General features: G+C 38.4%; 1 protein-coding gene and 1 pseudogene across 9 annotated transcripts; one reads left to right on the forward strand and one right to left on the reverse strand.

Annotated features, from left to right (window-relative positions):
• Positions 1-513: 513 nt before the first annotated feature.
• On the forward strand, positions 514-20,025 carry LOC103696203 (EID1-like F-box protein 2 pseudogene; annotated as a pseudogene). 5 transcript variants are annotated; one of them, XR_602365.6, is made up of 4 exons: positions 514-813; positions 3,132-3,907; positions 18,153-18,222; positions 19,594-20,025. The product of XR_602365.6 is annotated as an EID1-like F-box protein 2 pseudogene, transcript variant X4 (transcript). The 5 variants fall into 5 exon arrangements; XR_015986477.2 differs by lacking the exon at positions 18,153-18,222 and adding an exon at positions 19,288-19,324; XR_602364.6 differs by having other exon boundaries at positions 515-813; positions 18,064-18,222.
• Positions 13,114-19,670, reverse strand: LOC103696202 (uncharacterized). 4 transcript variants are annotated; one of them, XM_039116764.2, is made up of 6 exons: positions 19,521-19,659; positions 18,834-18,878; positions 18,023-18,292; positions 17,730-17,819; positions 17,489-17,669; positions 13,114-17,386 (listed from the first exon to the last, which is right to left on the reverse strand). In XM_039116764.2, exons 3-6 carry the CDS (start codon positions 18,243-18,245, stop codon positions 17,053-17,055), a joined length of 828 nt encoding a protein of 275 aa, XP_038972692.2. In that variant the 5' UTR covers positions 18,246-18,292; positions 18,834-18,878; positions 19,521-19,659; the 3' UTR covers positions 13,114-17,052. The 4 variants fall into 4 exon arrangements, with proteins under 4 accessions (XP_038972692.2, XP_008775959.3, XP_088577275.1 ...); XM_008777737.5 differs by having other exon boundaries at positions 13,114-13,466; positions 17,305-17,386; positions 17,489-17,819; XM_088721149.1 differs by having other exon boundaries at positions 17,489-17,819; positions 19,536-19,670.
• Positions 20,026-20,731: the final 706 nt, after the last annotated feature.

Raw genomic sequence — 20,731 nt, forward strand, 5'->3', positions numbered from 1 at the left:
AACTCCGGCACCGCCTCGTGGGCCGTTCAAATAAAGCCACTAAAATGCTGAGCTATATAAGAGGCAACTTAATCAGCGGTCTCGTTTGCCTTTCTATAGATATACATGGCTTGGTGGGAGCGGCCTTTCCCCAGCCATGCTTTTTCAACTCCAAATCTACTCAATTACTGCTGTCAAATCTTTTTCAAAGAGAATGCTATCTGGGCCCAGCGCCTGCCTTGAGGAGGATGTTGGTTTATCTGTTTCCATGAGGAGGATGTTGGTCGAGACTCCACATTTATCTGTTTCCACGTAAAAAGCAGCCTAATCCCCAGGTACAAGGAAAAAAAAAAGACGGACATTCATCAGATGGTCAGCGTCGTCTGATTACAGAAGCTAAAGGCCATGATTCGACCAACAAGCCGATATCCGTGTTCCGCGATTCGACCAACAAGCCGATATCCGTGTTCCGCCGTCACAACGTAACAATATAAGATCACCTCAGTCTAATTCTCTCCACTTGGAGGCGTCTGGAAATCTTGTCTCGCCAGGGAACAACAAATCAGAGACCATCGCAGCTGACGCCTGGCAAGCTGGATTCGCCCCATGTGGACTAAAATACCCCCAAACTTTAAGGAAATATCACATTCATTCTGTTGGGTATGGGGGTCATTTATCTAATTGTTTCACTATGAAAGTTTTCTGGGCTACCCCTCTGTGCTTTGCTGGGATTACACACAACGCGAGAGAGAGAGAGGGAGACAGAGAGAGAGAGAGATAGAGTTGTCTTCTTCGAAGAGGGGAAAGGAAAAGTAAAGCTATCTTCTAGCTGAGGTGAGGAATTGTATGAGTATTAGAAACAATTTTGTTATTATTTTTCTTGGTTTAAGTTCCTAAAAATGTCGTTTCCACCCTAAATTTTTGATTTTTAGTATTTTTTTTCATGTGGTTATCTAGTTTTATTCCATATGCTTTGGATTTGGGTGATGGAAATTGGTTTCAGGGATCGAAGAGGGAAAATTTTGATGTACATCACATCTTACACGCACTATGAATATTGTCGGAAATTGCTAAATGTGGAAAAGTCTTGAGGATGTTAGGAATGTCGGAATTTCGACTTCTAGGTGCAAATTGAAAAGGCTTTTTTTTCTCAGATTCTTTCCTTTCTTGTTATTTGAGGTCGCAGATAGATCTTTGGAGAGGAAAAGCTTATAAATCTTTTATTGATGTGTTTATAGAGCTTATTCCTGGAACAGATTTAATATTACTGGACTTGGTTTATAGCGTAGACTTTGTTCCTGTTCACGATGTTGCTCGGTTATTTGGGAAAAGAAAATATTATGATACAAATTACAAAAGAATCTGAACTGGGGGGGTTTAGGAAAGTATTGAATTGCTCTAAGTGGGAGACTTATGGCAGTTTAATTTGAGAAAAATATAGAAACTTCATATTTCAAAAGGAGGATAACATGGTTTGTAGGTTGATTATTTGGCACATAAGTGAATGATTGTGGTATTGTAAATGGGAGGAGAATGCAATCCAAGGTTTGGATGGAAAGGTTGTTGTTACATCCATCTGTTAAATGGAAGAACAATCTAATTTGGTTAGTTGGTGCTTCATTGGAGTTGCAAAACAAGTTACAGCGATCTACGATATCTCTTTAGTCCTTGGAAAATGATAGTAATAATTCTAACATATAAGCTTATAATCTTTGGAGTGTGGACAAACAGGTGTATATGATGGTTGTGGCGAGTGGGTCGAAGCTTGTCTTTTTGTGGAGTTCTATACATTCTTTCGAAGCTTTGCTATATTCAGGCAATCCTGCCAAGTTATGTTTCGCATGTTTCAAATCATAGTTTTAAAATTTAGAATGTTATTACCATGAACAGAAAATTTGTAGCAAGAATAATGGAAAAATGAACATGGTAGACTGAAGTACAAAATACAAATGTTTTGAAGCTTCTTTGCATAGTATGTTGCTTGGTCTTTTGCAGCTGAATTTTCATTTACATACCAGCACCTAGAGTCAATTAGCTCTTTTGTCAGCATATTAAAAGTACCTACTGCTAGTTTAGCTATCTTCCACCATTAAATGGTACACTAATGTCTAATTATGTCCAGTCTCCAGATGTTGTTTGTTTAATTTGACTATCCTGGGTTCCTTGCATTTTTCTCTACAGTCTAGGCAAATTGGATTAATTGCTACTTTAAATACTTTATTCAGTTTAGCATCTCTGTAAACAGCAATTGAACTACTGCAACAAATAATCTGCACCATAATGAAGAGTATTTAAGATTCCTTGTAATGAAATCTTCAAAAATATTTCTAGGGATTCGCGATTTATTGTCAATGATGATGTTAAAGTCATGTAATTTGATTTTTTTTTAAATCAAAAAAATAGAAGCTGATTTTTCAAGCAAAAGTTTATACTTTATATTCTGTCCATTTGGATGGAATTACCTCTGAGAGTAGCTTCTCTGCTCTCATTCAGGCATGCGAACTTTTTGGTGTCGACATTTTCCATTTTAACCTATTCCCACTAAATCTGCCTAAGTTAGTTCGTCATCCATAATAATCCACCTTCCAAGTGGATACTGTGGTTTTCCTTATATTAGGCATATAGAAAGAAAGTATGGAACAACTAAATTTCTGTTCATGGATTTGAACGATTTGAATTTTTTGCTTGTAGAACCTGACTGCAGCCAAACTCTTTCACTACCTGATTTTGTCTTGATTAAGATGGCATGTTGTAAAAGAATTAGTTGCTTTTTGGACCTAGTCAATAGATTTGACTTGCACAAATTGTTCTATATAAGTTCCAGTTAGACCCTAAAATCATAGTAAATTGCACTTAACAAAAATATTTTTGGTTTAACCAATCAGGGTTTTTAGTTGTAGCAATTACTTTTGGACTTAGCTAACCATGTTTTGGCACTTCTTATTTTCCTATCATTTCTTTGTTGAATGTCCTTTGTCCTCATAATGCATTAGCATTTTATATGACTGAAGTTATTTAGATTCATAAACATATAAGATTTTATTGATAACGACAACATTAATGGAATAAATCAATGGTTAATGATGATTTTTTGGTGAAATTTAAACATAATCAAGCAATGAAAACGTAATTACAGCTGCTTGTTTTAACAGTTTGTAACAATGCTGGTAGCGAAGCAGTATCGCTGTACACACTCAGCAACATGTGTATGCACAAAAGGCCATTTAAGTGAGGATGCCATATTCTTAGTATTCCAACACCTTAATTGGAACCCTAAGTTGATTGCGAAAATTTCCTGTGTCTGCATATGGTTTGATGAAATTGCAAAGCGAGTGTTGTGGAAAGAGTTCTGCCGAACCCGGGCCCCTAAGATGATGCTAGATTTGCAGTCTAGTGGCAGTCATAATGTTGATGGGAACTGGAAAGCGCTTGGGAAGCTTCTCATTTACTGTTCAGGGTGCAGCAAGGGTGGTCTGTCTGACAGCATTGATATCCCGGGTCATTTTGTCTACCGAACACGATTCTCCAGGACATCAGGGAAAAGTTTTCTTCTTCCACAGTGCAGGTCAGATGTGCTGTATGTATCAGACCCTTGCGAGCATCTTGATCAAGGAGAGGAGGGTGATGTTGGTTTTTTCCGTGGTGTCTTCAAATCATTTTCCATTTCAAGAGTTAGGAAGATGCTAATTGACAGGGATGCCAAGCTCCATGCCACTGAGGTTTGTCCATATTGTAAGGCAAAGTTGTGGAGCATGCTGCAGGCAAAGATGATACCCCAAAGTGCATGTCACAGGTTGGGTGCTTATGATGATGGCATAGAGTATTATGTGTGTCTTAATGGGCATATGCTTGGGATCTGCACTCTCTTACCCCTTTCTGATTCTGAGGAGGCATCTGAACTGGAGTGATTACTTGTGGCTACATTTAGGTAAATATCTCTTAATTATGTTGTCTTCTACCACTATGTATTTAGTATGCTGAAACATGAATATCATGAAATCCATTATCTTTAACTTACTAAATAAATGGTATCATGAGGAACTTCATTCAATTTAAAATACAAAATCAATGATATTCACTATGGAAACTGAACTGCCAATCACCAAATTAAATTGTTGTTTTCATCAAAATTTGTTGTCTTTGGATCAAAATGCCTATGCTGGTTATTTGGAGGGGGGGGGGGGGGATCCAAGGGCAAGTTTGGCTTTGTCAAGCTTCCAATGTACAGCATTTATGGTCTCTAGCTACGTCACTGCACCATGTTAATGTTTATATGTGGTAACTGTTACATTGTTACTGAAGTTATGTTTGTTTAATTGACTATTGGAATGAAGTCAATGTTTCGATGTTGTTGCATTCACCTGAAGGCTATTCTGTCCCTGTTGATGTAACTTTCTCATTAGAATGTATCTTTCTTGAGGCTTTAATATGATAAATCACTTTAAATCTTATGAACAAGTTTTAGACTAATTCCAGAGTTCCAATTACATGACAGATTATAACCTGCCATTCTTAATTTTGAAATTCTCAAGATAACCAAGCCCCATGTCATTTAAGTATTGTCAGTTGACTTTCAGGTTTTGATGATCTAGGACTCTCATATAGCCTTCTCTACATGTTCTAATACTACCAGGACCCATAATTTTCTTTTTTGAACAGGTAATCAAGCATTTAGAGTCTGAAATCTTAGGCATTGTATATTCATTAAGGATCTTATTGGACACTTTATAAGGAAAAATGATTAGAGTAAGTGCTATTGGCTTTGAACGTCACTTTCTCATGTACTGGCTACATGTAAGGTTATATGTGTCACGCCCCGAATCTGGGCTTTGAATGTGGCGCAGGGGCGGAAGGAGATGCAGAGGGCTTTCTTTGCTATCAGCAGACTTGGGGTCGACCCGTATTAAGCTAGGGTTGACTCGAGGTAGTCGGGGTCGACTCGTGACAGGCTGGGGTCGACTCGAGGTAGTCGGAGTCGATTCGTGACAGGCTGGTGGTCGACTCTCTCAGAGAATCCAAAGAGCGAGTTCTTCTGTTTTCCAATTGGGGTCGACTCAAGGATCCTTGGGGTCGACTCGATGAAGTTGGAGTCGACTCGAGACGACGTGGGGTCGACTCTTGGTCAGGAGGAGTCGACTCTTTCAGAAAATCCTGAACTTCACGGACGGGCTGATCTCGTGGAACTTGATCCGAACATGAATTCTTAGGGAAAAGTGATGGGATTGGATTATGGGAGATGTGGGAGAAAGGCTAGATGATGATGGAATGATTCTAGAAGATTTAAACAAAGAAAAAACTTGATTCAAAGAAAGATGAGGAAGAGATGGTTGTGGGAGTCTCACCCAAACCAAATCAACTGGGCAGGAGGAGAAGAGGAGTCTCACCCCTTTCCTTCAGCCTGTTGGCATCACACCAACGAAGAAGAGTCTCTCTTCACGAAACAAAGAGTCTCTTTTGAATGAACTCAAATATTTATGCATTTTATTCTTCAAACCTTCCTTTATATAGAGAGGGAGGCTGGAAAAAGATAAGGACTAGAATTCCGAATTTAGTTGGACTCTTAACTAGATAAGGACTGTTTTTAAACCTTCAATCTCCTAATTGATCTCCTAAACAACTTACCAAATGAGGCTTATCCGCATGTGGAAGCCTTTATTGGCGTGAGAAGGAAAAGGACTTCAGCCGCAAGCAATTGGAATCCTCCTTGCGCATGAAATCAAAAACCACTCCTGTGGGACTCGATCCAATTGACATGTGGTTACTCCTAATTAACCAATGACCCACTCGACGTCTTAGACTCAATCTAATTAGGCGTCAAAGACACTAAGCTATAGTGAATTAAATTCACTTATTACAAGGACTCAAACGACTTTGGACTCAATTTTTCTCAAACACCATGACCCAATATTCATGGACTATGGCGTGAGGAGGATGCTCCTGCATCAATTCTCTCTGGCTGGGAAAAGACTCGACTCCGTTGAGTTTCGCGACTGGTATAGGTCGAAGAGATCCGGGTTCAGCCGCTAGACTTCCTCTGTCTTCAACTACGAACAATCTGAAATTGGTCGGCCTTTTCATTTGACTAAAAATTTCTGATATCCACCTCGACGAGTAGACACGATTTGATCATCCAAAATCTCTTTAATGGTGTCTTTTGGAGCTGTTCGTCGTAGTAGGGATGGCGGCACTGGAGGGGGGTCTTCTACTTCAACATGATGTCCTTCATATGGTTGTAGGTCTCCAATGTTGAAAATGGGGCTGACCTACAAGTCATCTGGTAACTCAAGCATGTAGCATTAGGTCCTAGCCGTTTTAATACCTTGAAGGGACCAGCTCGACGAGGTTGAAGTTTCTGAAAATTCCTGTGGGGAAAACGTTTAGCACCCAACCGAATAAGTACAAGGTCTCCTTCTTGGAACTCAAGAGGACGTCGTTTCAGATCTGCTTGCTGTTTGTACATATCAGTGCTGGTGGCTAATCGGCGTCGTACTTCAGCATGGATGTCCTGTATGTGCCTTGCAAAATCTTCACCACCTTCACTGATTCTTGTGTTGATAGGTAGGTGAAGTAGATCAATAGGTTGCCTAGGCTTTAGCCCAAGCACGATCTCGAAGGGTGACATCCCCGTAGTTCGGTTGACGCTGCTGTTGTAGGCAAACTTAGCATGTGGCAAGATTAAATCCCAAGATTTAATATGATCTCGGACTAAGCATCGAAGAAGGTTTCCAAGGCTGCGATTGACCACCTCAGTCTGCCCATCGGTTTGGGGATGATAGGTGCTAAAAAAAGAAAGACGGATGCCAAGCTTCGCCCACAGTGTCTTCCAAAAATAGCTAACGAACTTGACATCACGATCAGATACAATAGTCTTCGGGAGCCCATGTAAACGAACCACTTCTTTTAAGAACAAATCAACAACTCGAGATGCATCATAAGTCTTTGTACATGGCACAAAGTGCGACATCTTCAAAAACCTGTCAACAATGACAAAGATAGAATCATGTCCTCGTACCGTCTTGGGTAACCCTAGCACGAAGTCCATGCTAAGGTCCTCCCATGGTGAGCTCGGTAATGGTAGTGGAGAGTAGAGGCCGGCGTTAGTCTTAGATCCTTTCGCAAGCGGACAAGTGCGACACTGCTTGATGATTCGACTAACGTCCCTCCGTAATGTCGGCCAATAAAATCGGTCCTCCACCATGCTGATAGTCTTATCACGGCCAAAATGTCCTGCAAGACCTCCACCATGAACCTCTCTAATGATGTGATCTCGAAGTGAAGACTCTGGGACACATAGGCGAGTGCTCCGAAAGAAGAAACCATCGTGCACAAAAAATTCTGGATGCTGCCGTCTGTCTCCTGCTGAGACTCCTGCAAAAATAGACTGAAATTGTGCATATGTAGAATATAAGGTTTTCAGATCTTCAAACCCTATTACCTCAGCTTCCAATAGAGTTAGGATATGTGACTTTCGGCTGAGAGCATCAGCAACACGGTTCTCTGCACCCGGTCTATGTTTCAGCACGAATGTAAACTGCTACAGCACCTCCACCCATCTGGCATGCCGTGCACTTAACTTCTTTTGGGAGTTGATGTACTTCAGTGAATCAGGGTCGGTGTACATGACGAAGTCCCGATGTAGGAGATAGTGTCTCCAATGTTTAAGAGTTTGAACCACAGCGTAGAACTCGACGTCATATGTGGAGTATCGGCGCTTTGCATCATTGAGCTTCTCGCTGTAGAAGGTGATGGGATGGCCTTGACTTAGAACTCCACCAATTCCGATGTGGGATGCGTCACAAGAAACCTCAAATACCTGCTCAAAATTTGGAAGTCGAAGAATTGGAGCTTGAGCTAGAAGTACCTTGATTTCTTCAAAGGCTTTGGTGGCTGCCGGACTCTATTGAAAGAATTCAGCTCGCATACAGTTTGTGATTGGGGCCATTATGCTGCTGAAGTTCCTTATGAACTTTCGGTAGAAGGATGCCAGACCATGGAAGCTCCTTACTTCATGAATGTTGCATGGTATAGACCACTCTCGAATGGCTTTAACCTTTTCTGGATCGGCAGAAACTTCATTGGCTGAAACTATAAACCCGAGGAAAGGAACTTGTGGCTCGGCAAAGAAGCACTTCTTCAAGTTGACATATAGCTTTTCTGATCTGAGAGTGCGAAGCACTTGGCGAAGATGTTGTTGATGCTCCACACGGCTACGACTGAAAATCAATATGTCATCAAAATAAATAACTACGAAGCGGCCAATGTATGGTTTCAGCACTTGATTCATGACTCGCATGAAGGTACTTGGCGCATTAGAAAGACCAAAGGGCATAACCATCCACTCAAAAAGTCCCTCCTTGGTCTTGAATGTCGTCTTCCATTCATCCCCATGTCTGATTCTGATCTGGTGGTAGCCACTTTGAAGATCCAACTTTGAGAAGATGATGGCTCTATGTAGTAAATCCAGCATATCGTCAAGTCGAGGAATTGGAAAATGGTACTGCACTGTAATCTTGTTGATTGCTCGGCTGTCCACACACAACCTCCATGAACCATCCTTCTTGGGAGTAAGTAGAGCTGGGACGGCACATGGGCTGAGGCTCTCTCGGATGAATCCCTTATCCAATAGCTCTTGCAGTTGGCTCCTATGCTCCGATGAATTAAAAGATAAGGACTACAATTTGATATTGATTTCTTTTTTTTTTAAGGATATTAATCCTATGCTCCGATGAATTAAACAATTTCAAATTAACTTATAAGCACATTCAACCATCCCAAATCTTTTTTTTTTTTGTTAAACTTATTTAAGTCTCTCATGAAATCACATTAGCATTTCATCAATGGTGATACAAAATCCAAGATCAACTCATAGCCCGGACTTATATATATATATATATATTTGCCAAAACTAAATTGTTCCAATTCCTCTAATTCTGAATCACATCCAAAATTTACAACATAATTATATATAATTATATATATATATATATAACATCAACTAATATTCATTTAATTGATTTATCGCGGGATCATAAAGTACTACACTTTATCCATAATAGAACATTTGAGCCTAAGATATTCTTCAAGATTGATAATTATTTTCAAACTTTACTAAATGACTTCCAATCAAAATACTAATTTTGCATTGTAATTTGAAAAGATCTAAATTTTCATATTCCAAGTAAACAAAGGAGAAACTTTTAAATCTCATTCTCAAATATATTTTCTTTCTATATAATAGTTTCATACATAATTGTCACACAGATTTCATCCCCGAAGAATATAAAATCTTTTATTGTCCAAGCCTTAAACAACTTACGAATGAACCCTATCTTGCCATCAAAATAATTAACTTCAAACTAGAAGTATTATCCGTAGTACAACGATATCAAGTTGAACTTCCAAAATCACTTATATACTAATACACCAATAATCACAATGTACTTTAATATTCTATGGCTAGTACTCTACTTAACATTAGCCAAAAAACATAATCTAAAATACAAGTTACTCCATTGAGAAATCACCAAAAATAGTTTATTTACATTTTGGCACAGTTTGCTAGCATTCTGATTTTCGCATTTCAAATCTCAGATAAGATAGCACAATTTATCAATAACAAGGACATTTGTCTCCTTGCTTAATTTCTATCCATCTCGCCAACTTTCCGATGAATCTTAATGATCCTACCACTTAAGACAATACCTTTATTTTTATCATAATCCATTAGAGATCTTAAACTTGAGCTCTCATACACTTCTATCCCAGTCCTTATTGGTTTTACACCTATGTTCTGATTCCAATTTTTGTCACAATCCTCAATGATCTTAAATCTCCAACTTTGAAGCCACTTATGCCACAGTCCTTAGTAGTCTTAAACCTTAAGCTCTGATATTATTTCTATCATGCTCTGATATTATTTCTATCACAATCGTAAGTGATCTTAAACCTAGTTTCTGATAGTTTAATTGTCATAATCCCCAATTATCTTAAACTTCAAACTCTGATAGTTTTTCTCGTCACAATCCCAAGTAATCTTAACCTAAGCTCTAATACCACTAAATGTCACGTCCTAAATCTGGGCTTTGAATGTCGAGCCCTAGGTCCGGCCCGTGACACGGCCGTGCTACTGTAGGATGTTGCCCACATTAATACGAAGCCCATGCTAACAATAATTCTTACATACGACAAGATAAAATTTCAACAATTTCATTTGCAATTCAATAGGAAGCAGGTACAGAGCATCTGAATCATATACTTGAGTTTGCAATATTACAATCCAAACTTATTAATATGGCTACATCTATGAAGTCTTGTATCTATTCTTCAAACCCCATTTTCTTTGTTCTTCCCCGCTTCTAGTAATCTTATTTATCTATAGGAAAAAAATAGATAAAAAGATATGAGCTACACAACTCAGTAAGTAACCAAGTACTATCTTATTGGATCAAGCATAATTATGCTTGTAGTCAAAATAAAGCATTTAATAGATGATATACATAAATCAGGTCGTAAAGCAATATATGTTCCATCCATGAAAGTTCATAATCATGATAATGCAAGTCATATAAAAATGTTGCCATCTATCCACACTTTATGAAACATACTCTCAGACGGATGTGCTGGGTCACTATAATCCCGTGACAGGGCCTGTTTATCTTAGTCGACTAATTCTGTTATTCGTTACCAACTTTAACCCGTTGGCAGAGGGCCTGTTATTGTTTGGATGCTAGCTCCAGGGTGTCGACTGGCCTCTATTTATAGAGGCGGTCATATCTATCTGAGAGTTTATAAATTATATTATTTTTCTTTCATAAATCATAATCATCACAAATAGGTTGAAAAATGATAAATGACATCGTTATGCATAAAATTCATGATTATGCCACAAATGTCATTTCCATGCAATTTATCATAACCATAATTCATACTCAATCATATATTCACGAAGGAATGCAATTTGATCAAATTCATGAATCACATGCAATCATATGCTTGATCATAATTTTGAGAAAATACATCATATCAAATACAATTTCATAATTTCATACTTACAATTAAACAGTAATTTGAAATCAATAAGATTGTGCTAGGGTTACTTACATCAATTTGCTCACCAAATCCTAGGCTTAGATGCCAATCTCCAATACCTAGCAATTATCATCAGATTATATGTCACCTGCACATTCAATTTCTATTTATTTAGATTCTTTTCTTAATTAACCCATTTACATCCCATCTGTAGGACTCAATTTCATTTTCGGATTCCTAGTCTGATTCAATTTCAACTTCTGGTTTATGTCCAGTTAAATTCCTGATTCAGGTCTAATCAATTTTTTGGTTCAGGTCTAACCCACATTTTCGGTTTAGGTCTAGTCAGTTTTTTGGTTTAGGTTTGGGCTTATTTGCCTTCTATTTCAGGTCTGACCCAGTTGCCCGGTTCAGATCTGACCCAATTGTTTTCTCTGGGCCCATTTGCATTCAGGCTCGAAGTTTAGTTAAAATCTGGATCAGACCCTTGGCCTAATTCAGTTATTGGCCCAGTTTAGTTTTGAGTTCATTACTGCTTGGCTCGGACCGAGCCCAAATCTGATTACAGGCCTATTTTAATAATTCAGCCTGTGGCCCATTAAGGTCCTTTCTTCGGTTTTCTAGTTTTAGATTGAGTTATTGGGCCTTGAAACCAATAACCCAATTTTACATTTAGGTGTAACTATGGTCCATATAATTTCTTCCTTAAAATAGCCCGGCCCACTATTTTTTTTTTCTTTTCTTTCTTTTCTTTTCTTTTCTTTTTTTTTCTTTCTTTTCTTTTCTTTTTTATTTTCTTTCTCTTCTTTTTCTTTCCTTTTCTTTTCTTCTCTTCTTCCTGTTTCTTCCCAAAGCTTCTCCATTGCTTTCTTCTTTCTTTTTCTTCTCCTCCTCCTCTCTTCTCCCGACGCCTTCTCCTTTCCCCTTTCTTCTCCTTTCTTCTCCCACGAAGAGAGGAGGGTGAGCTCGGGAGGAGTTAAACCATGGCCGGCGGCGTCCATGGTGGCTGGCCCTCTCCTTCTTCCCGCAAAGGAGACACGCACACGGGAGAAGAAGAAAAGCCCGCGGCACCTTCTCCTTCTTCCCTTTTTCTTCTTCTTTTCCACTGTTCCTTCTTTGTTTTCTTACTGAAGAGAGAAGAGGAACAAGGAACGGTTGCGCTCTCCGGCCCTCAAGATGGCCGCCACCGAGGGCTGGCAGCGCCTATGGCCGAAGGCATGCCGACGGCCACAGGTGCCTCCCCTTCCTTTTTCCTCTCCCTCGGTTCCTCCCCTTCCCTTTTTTTTTAAATATCAATTGGTATATCAAAGAGGCGAAGGCTAGAGTTTAGCTGCTTCGAGGATGGTTTGCAGCCTCCTCCTCTGGCGGCACCCGCCTGGCTTTGGAGATAAGCCGCATCGACCCTCTCTGGCGGCATCGACGTGGGTGCAGAAAACCCTAATTCTGAGGGAGGATTTTCGGGGCTTTTATAGCTCCCTCGGAGAGTTAGAGGCCGCAACGGCCAATGGGCCTGGCCCACTGGCCCAACTGTATGCGGCCGGTCAATGAACCGGGCCTTCACAATCTGGGAGTTCATCTTGGGTCTCCAAGCATAGAGAAAACTATTCTTTGGTCTCTAAATGTATTTGCTACCTCAAATCAGGTTGCGATAGGTGCTGCTACCAGCTCATTTTACCGCAACTGATTTTTTTCTGCTTTCTTGTGCATGCTTACATTGTATATTCTACATATGAAGTTTCATATCATTCAACATCTATAATGCACAAGAGTTGGAACGCCATTGTATTCTCATTTTTATGAGAAATTGTCTGTTCAATTGGATGCATTTGCCGAAGTTTTTTTGCCTCCCTCCTACTATGTATACTATAAGACACATTTTTCTATTTTTAGGATATGAGGAGACCTCCCCTTTCCTCTAGTACTGACCTAACATCAGTCAGCCATTGGTCTACCTCAGAAACTCCCCACTCTGGCCCCTATTCTCTACCTGACAGCAGCAGTCTTTGATTGTTCCTATTGCTTGATGGTTCTGTTATTCTGTTGTGTTTTGAACCACTCAACCCTTTTTCCCTTCTTGGTCATGCTCAGAAATATTTAAAGGTGCACTTCTGATAAAAGTCATCCATAAATATAAATATATCTCTTGTAATATACAGCATTTATCCCTAGTTTTATATGATTGATGATTTGCAAGAAAAATTGCCCGCGACTGGCTAAGATGAAGTAGCATCATCGAGGACACTGGGGTCTACCATCACCTTAGTGACTCAGAAGCAGACACATGCATGAGGAATGTCCCCTGTTGATCTCATCTGTTTTGCCATCTCCCTTATCTTAAGTTCATCATTCCTTTCTCTCTTGTCTACAAGCAGTCTATCTTCTGCAGAAATTTTATCAATTCTTGATATCTCATTTTGATATTCTTCCAAGGCTTTTGCTCGTCTCGGCTCTGGTCCTCTCTGCAATCTCAACAAACAAATGATCACTGAACTGAAAAAAAATCTTCTAAGTTATCATAAACCTGCTATTTTCAATATTTTGGAATCAAAAAATAAAGCTGTATGCAGTTAGGTTCATCTTTGTACACAGAGGACTGAACTCTTCCGATTATTAGGGGAGCTTGTCTGAAGTAATTTATGCATCCCTGTAATCCTTTTGAGGTTGTAGAGAAAAAAGGTAATGATTGATCAGGAGAACTTTGAAAGCATTCAGAAAAGGTTGTACTGGAGGCTGTTTGGAGCTTATTCAAGGTAATGATAAATTCTTTTGGGAGAAGAATCTGTTTGTTTCTTTTCAAATACTGGACCCAGTCACAACATACAATGTGATTCATAATATCATTGGAAGAAACTTCTAGCATATTCTGTTGAAAAATTGTTCAATGTATGTTGGCAGATGGCTGACAGTTATTGAAATTTGAGCTTAATGTTGCTTCTGATTAAGAGGAGTTGATGGTTACAGAGTCATATTTGAGCATTTACATTTTTGTCAGCAAGTAGAAGGCTTGTCTCTCATGAAGAAAAGCTTTACAAAAAAATCCATTATACGAGTAAAGAATCATTTAAAGCACTTATTATGAATAGAAATGCTATTATTGTGATGTTTTTGTTCAGAACGTGGAAAAATATCTGGTTTTGAGAATTTACTTGCTTACAATTCAACGACATTTGATAAAGAAAATGTCAACATGATAGGGGGCATGTTGAATTACTGAAGTATATAATAGGACTGAAAAAAGGTGAGAAATAAGCACACAGATTAGCTAGGCCGAGGGAGAGACAAATTAGAGAAATATAAGGCTGGATGCATTAAGAATGAAGAAAGTATGATTTGGGTAAAAGTGGTGGGGTCAAAGATAGATAGAATATTTATTTCCAAGAGTTGTTGAAGTATGAATGGCCTTGAAAAGGATGTAAATGATGAGGCAATAAAGTTAAATGTTTATGAGAAGCATTAGGTTAATTTGGTTGTAAGATCTTGATTATAGGGAAATTTCTAGGTCAAAGGAGAAGTATTGTAGCAATATTATTCATGTGTGAGAACATCTTGTACATTATTGATCAGTGGTTGTGGATAAAAACTAAATTGCCATCCTATAGAGTTATTGTACTGAGTGATGGAACAACACTCAAGGGATTGCATGAAGTTTTGACAACTAGTTTGTGTTTATGCTTGGAAGTAATCAGACCTGGACCGGAGTTGGCTCACTGGTTCAACCATTGGGTCAACAGGCTATACCATTAGAATATTAAAAAATAAATTTGTCGAAGAATAGAGAGTATGTTATAAAAATATAAAACTCTGCACTATATGTAATGCAAACATGTGTCTAACCTTGATCCTATAAGTACACTTTCCTCTTAATAAGTATCCCCATTCACTGTTGAATTAATTACTAGGAAAGAGAAGGAAGAGCAGTGCACAAACTAAAAGACTATTATCTCTAAATAATCTTGATTGATGGATCACACCCATCTGTCAAATGTTCTCTCTTCTTGAATAAAGCACACACCTAGATAGAGAGTCTGAGGCAGTGAGGATCGAGGGAAGACAATAAGTGGGAAGGGGGTGAGAGTCTCTCCCTGATGAGGGGATGAATTGGATTTTGCTGTTTACATATGGAACATTAGAGTGAAACATCCGAACCATGACCTCATCAATGACCTCACCCGGAGTGGCAATGCCTCCTTGCATTGTTTTTGCCACACCATTTGCCTCCTGTACTCCACATTATTGGTCTTGGGACATTCCCTTAACCTCCTTGGCTCTGGTGAGCATGTCTTTGCCAAGATCCACATTTTCTCAGCTAGTCAGCTCACCCATGTCTATGACCTTAAGGCATTCCCAGTAGCCACAGTGGTTCCTGACCATCATTTGTATTGGAGGTGATGACCGCCATCTTCTGCTCTTAAGATTGAGGCTCTTTGCGGAGATGATGATCAAGAGTTTCCTTTTTCTCTTCAATATCTAAATCCATCAAATGATGAAAATGCACTGAAGGATTTGAAAGAAATCAAAAAACAAGGCATATTGGTCCATGTGTATCAGTTTGTTATAACTGCTTTGCTGAAATTGTAAGAGTCGCCATTTCAACGAAATTCACACTCTTAGGGGTTCCAATCCAACTGAATAGGGCACCGTTTCACCAGTTTACTGGTTGAACCAGATGGTCCATTCTAGATCTGTTATTGGTGCTTGCAAGGTTAATAAAAAGTCTATTTTTTCTTTGATAACTGACTGAAATATTTAGATAGAATAGAAGAAATCTTCATGATGTTTTATCAATTTGGACACAGGAAATAATAAGGTATCATGAGTGCTGATAACAAAAAGTTGGCATTTATGGTCAATTTGATTATAGGAAATTTATGAGAAAGGAAAAGGACAAAAAGTTCTTTCTTTCCTCGGGAAGCAAAATTTGTTCCAGTTATTTGGTTTGTTCTAAGTTTCTAGAGAAGTTGAACTCTGCAGTTTTTGGCCCCTTTTGGTGGAAAATGAAACTGCAGGTTCTCTGAATTGATAAATAATTTCCATATTGTCATGTTTTCTTGTGAACCAAACAACTAAAAGAACTGGTTTTCCAATTTCTTTTCATGTCTTCGGCCTTTTACTGAGAGAAAGATGAAATGCAAGCTTTCATCTCTTTCCATTTCCATATTTTCATGTTTTGCTTGTGAACTGACTGAGTAGAGGAACTATTTTTTGGGTTCTTGTTCCATGTTTCAAACAAAACCTAAGGAAGAAAGATGTGCCTAAAGGTTGGATGAATATTTTGAAGGATATGTATATTGGATGAAATGCAAGCTTTCATCTCTTTCCATTTCCATATTGTCATGTTTTGCTTGTGAACTGACTGACTAGAGGAACTTTTTTTTGGGTTCTTGTTCCATGTTTCAAACAAAACCTAAGGAAGAAAGATGTGCCTAAAGGTTGGATGAATATTTTGAAGGATATGTATATTGGAGTAGTGATCGCTGGTTGTCATGGTAAGATGACTGAACTTCAAATGAATTGGATTTGAAAGAGGAGCTAGCACTAGCAAGATTACTCTTTACACTTGTCACAGATGAACTTACTAATGATATTCAAAAGGAGGCAACTTGGTGTGCATTTTTTGCAAATGATATAATACTAATTTACAGGAGGAGGATAAGGTTGAGTACTGAAGTAAAATTACAAGGAACTTTGCAGGATAACAGTCTAAAACTAGTAGAACCAAAACATAATATATACGATGCAATTGTAAATGATGGATCAATATCAAAATTTGAAAATTGTTGTTATCTGGATTTAGAATAAATAGTTAATTATATCTTAAAAATTAGAGTTGGATGGATTAAGTATATGGTGCTTTTGGGATGCTATGTGATTGATGCATTCCTATTAGGCTTAAGAAGTGGTTTTATGAGGCAAAAATAATACAAATAATGCCATACAGTCGGAAGAATGATTATCAAGGAGGTACCAAACTCACAGGACAAGCATAGCTTAAAGCAAAGTGTTGAAGACCACATTAAGATGGTACTGCCACAAGCAATAGAGATTTTAGAAGGCCTTGATAAAGGTAAGGGCCAAGTTTGTCTCAAAAGGCCAAGAAAGATAATGGAGGACCTTTGATACAGGAACGAAAGTTGTAAGAAATTGCGATGCAACCCTTGATAGGAAGAATGACCAAACAATTGATTCATAAAGCTTACTTGAATATGTGGTCCGAGGCTTGATGGTTATGGTTATCGATATGGCTAAAACGACAAAACAAAACAAACAAAACAAACAGAAGAAGAAGAAGAGGTAGACCTGTTTTTGTTCCAGCCGTTGCTTTGCTTTTATCTTCTTCTCAGTCTCCCGATCCAAAATTTTGGATTTCATCTTCTCATACCTGAAAGTAGTTGTAGTAGTCACAAGTCCGGACACTTAGGTATGATGCCGTAGCACTATCAAGATAACTATAAATCTACAGAACCGGCCGAACTGTTATTACCGTGTTTTTATCTTATCTCTCTTTGCCTTCTCCCAAGCATCTGCCTCTGTTTCCAATTTGTTGGACCTAGCTGAGTTCCCCTCCTTTTTCTCAATACTAGATGATGAAATTGTAGGTTTTATGGCGGATTGAGCTTTTGGCCCTAGTCTCGCTTCATTTCCACTTCCAAATTTCTTGCTACCTGTGTCATTTATATACTTATCAGTGAAGGTTGTGGCATTTTTAATGGTTAGGATGGTACCTGTTGACTTTTCTGTACTCTTGCGCTTAATGGTTGAATCATTCTGCATCCTTTGGTCTGAAATTGATGATTTCCTTGTAATTTTGTCACCTGAAGCATGGAGGGAACTAATGCATGAAATGGGGAAATAGTGGTTTTAATATCAGATTGTTTTTTACCGTTGATAGCAGATGGGTAAATGTAGGTTTCTTGTATATTTGTAATATTGCTGCTTAAATTTTAGACCATAAATAATATCCAACTTAGCCTATTTCCAAGTTGCTAAACATTTCTAAAAAATCTTCAAGATTTACCTGTTGATTTGCTGTCATCATTTGCTTCCTTACTGAACCAGGAATATATTCGTGTGCTTGTCTTGCCTTCTCTTTTGCTTTTGGATAAATCAGAAATTTCCATTTCTTCGAGTGGACTTTTCTTGTTCAGGGAACTTTCTTCATCCATTGAGGCAATGGAATATGCAGCTGCTGCAACCGCCATCTCAAATTCTCCATCGGTGGAAAACTCTACCCGATTCATTATCAAGTTTAACTAGCTTTAGGATCTGTTATATGCGTTTCTTCTCTCTGCAGAAAATAATATGTTGCTCTTTTATTGTTTTCATTATTTGTGCAGTCCAAGACTGCAGTTTACTTTGAAAACTATAACAAGCTGCACATAATTTGATCATGTTGGAAAAGAGCATGAGAGATTTTTCTTTCATGTAAGCAGCATATCTAAAATGCCTAACTCTATGTTTCAAGCAAGGGAGTAAGGAGAAAGCTTTTCTAACATAATGGTTTAGATAATCAAAAAATTCATTGAAACAGCAAATAAATTTATTAGGATCAATGAAGGCTTGATACAGCCTAACAAATTTTGGGTGAGAGTAAGGAGTGCTGAATGATTACAGAGGTGCAGATTCTAATTATGATTATTACATTACATGTAGATGTTGACAGCTGCCCATTTAAACAAAAAGTAAAGATTCATTAAGATGACATGGAGGCAGAAGATCTAGGTTTTTATGTCTTGTTATATGCAAAATGATTGTAAAATGAACCCGAAAACATTCTTGAACTAATCCCCTATTTAATGGAGATAACAAAAAATAACTCAGACAAGTACCTATCTTAAAGGACACTGCTTATTGTGGTGGTATTCTTCCCTCTCCTACAAAAGAGACCAGAGCATTAGAAGGTTAAATAGAAAATGATAAATAATTATCGATGATGTCAGGGTATATTAAGTGAGTAGCTAATATATATCATCAGATGAAATTTTGGTTCCAACTTTTTAAAATATACAGATAACAGAAGATTGTATGATGAGCAGGCACCATAGCGTCACACTTTGAATTGTATACAGTTTTTTCTTCTCATCTGGGAATTAGCACTGAATAAACTAGATCATCAGTTATTTTTTCTTATTGTCTTGAAATTTAAAGTCACTTGATGGTTGTTCTCATAGTTGTTCGCTACAGCAAGTGCATGAAGTACTCTTTGAAGTGATGACATATTTTTGCCCCGTAAAAGAATCATCCCTGATAAATATGATCTATTCATTTCCTATGTGTTTCTAGCCAATGGAGTTATCTTTGATCATCAGCCACTTCTCATGTAAGCATTTTATTAGATGTTTTAACTGTCCAAGATTTATACATGAAAAAGAAAAGTTAAATAATTTTGAAGAATGCACGCATATATGATAATGATCGAAAGTTGATATTTCCACTACCATAAAAGACATAAGCTATTTTCTTTTTTGAAAAAAAAAAGTGTAGTTTAGTTCCTGATGCATCCATATAAGAAGTACCTCAAGTTCTCTCACCAATTTTCTATTCCCATGATGCGCCTCGGTTGATCTTTGGAGTTCTCTGGTGTTTCAGAGAGATGGAGTCAAGCAGGAAGAGATACGCCACTCCGGTGATCAAGCTCGGAGACCTGATCTTGCTTGTGGTGGTTTATTTGGTGGCAGCTTGTGAAGACTTATAAAGAGGTGAGGGGCAAGCAGTGTGGGATGTGCTTTCCCACGCTAGTCCTGTTTGCACATGTGTGAGGAAAGGATCTCCCTTTTTTTCACTTTTGTGCCCCAGGTCTTGGTTTGTTTCTTTATGCTATTTCCTTTTGGGCTAATAGGCTAGAAGATTGTATTTGGGGGAAACGAATGTGCTGTTTCTTTTCTTTAGGCCTTCTCATGCCAGTGTAAGAAGGTCATACTAGGAGGTTTGCCTGCTTAAATTTGCCCCTCACTTTGCAGCTCTTAGTGCTGTGAATATATTCTCCTTGGTGAGCAAAAGCTTCCTCTGGGATTTGCCAAAGAGAGAGATTCTGATCAGTGTGGTCTGACTTTCCGTCGTCGCTGCCGCTGTTAAATCTGGTTAGAATATTCCTCGGAAAAACTTCCAGAGATCAAATCCTTCAGTGGAGAAAATTTGAATGCTCGGATGGACAGATGGCAGCCCTTCATAGCCATTCAGATGATAAAATAGGAAAATGGCATGATAGGTTGGAATCATCTTTATAGAAGTCCAGTTAATTGGTTGCCCTTTCTTTTGTTCTTCACCAATATGGCAGCTGTTCTAGAGCTCTCATATTCTTATCCTGCACTGAGAAGGTGAAAGAAGCATGATGCTTGATTTTCTTATAATTTGGTTGGATGCAACTGCATCACCAGCCGGTCGCATGTTTCGGCGATCAGCTGCGTTTAAAACTGGCCTCAAGCCTCAACTGTGCTTTTAACTGGATCATCCTCTACTCTAGTTACGCGAGGAAGGGGGGAGGCTTTTCAAATGTGTAACCTAAACTATGGCCAAATAAACGATTTCAGCAGCTGAGGGAGACAATGGGTAGGGATGTAATCGAGCTTGGGTTTATCGAGCGTGGGTTTGAAATTAATTACGAGCTTCAACTCTTGAATCAAGCTTAGTTTGTTTACCATTATTTCAAGCTTAGGTAGAGCTTCTTTCCGAAATGAGTCAAAGACTAGTTGATCGGCTTGTTAAATCTAATTGAGATAGATTAATT

The sequence above is a fragment of the Phoenix dactylifera genome, chromosome 1 (genome assembly GCF_051530095.1).
Source record: "Phoenix dactylifera cultivar Ajwa chromosome 1, Ajwa_hap1_PhDact_Kaust_v1.1, whole genome shotgun sequence".
Lineage (NCBI taxonomy): Eukaryota > Viridiplantae > Streptophyta > Magnoliopsida > Arecales > Arecaceae > Phoenix > Phoenix dactylifera.

Coding starts and splice junctions, on each gene's coding strand:
- LOC103696202 (XM_088721149.1), bottom strand. CDS start 18,245: ATGAATCGGGTAGAGTTTTCCACCGATGGAGAATTTGAGATGGCGGTT. Junction 17,820..18,022: donor TGATGACAGCAAATCAACAG/GTAAATCTTGAA, acceptor TCCATGCTTCAG/GTGACAAAATTACAAGGAAA. Junction 17,387..17,488: donor AGAGATAAGATAAAAACACG/GTAATAACAGTT, acceptor AACTACTTTCAG/GTATGAGAAGATGAAATCCA.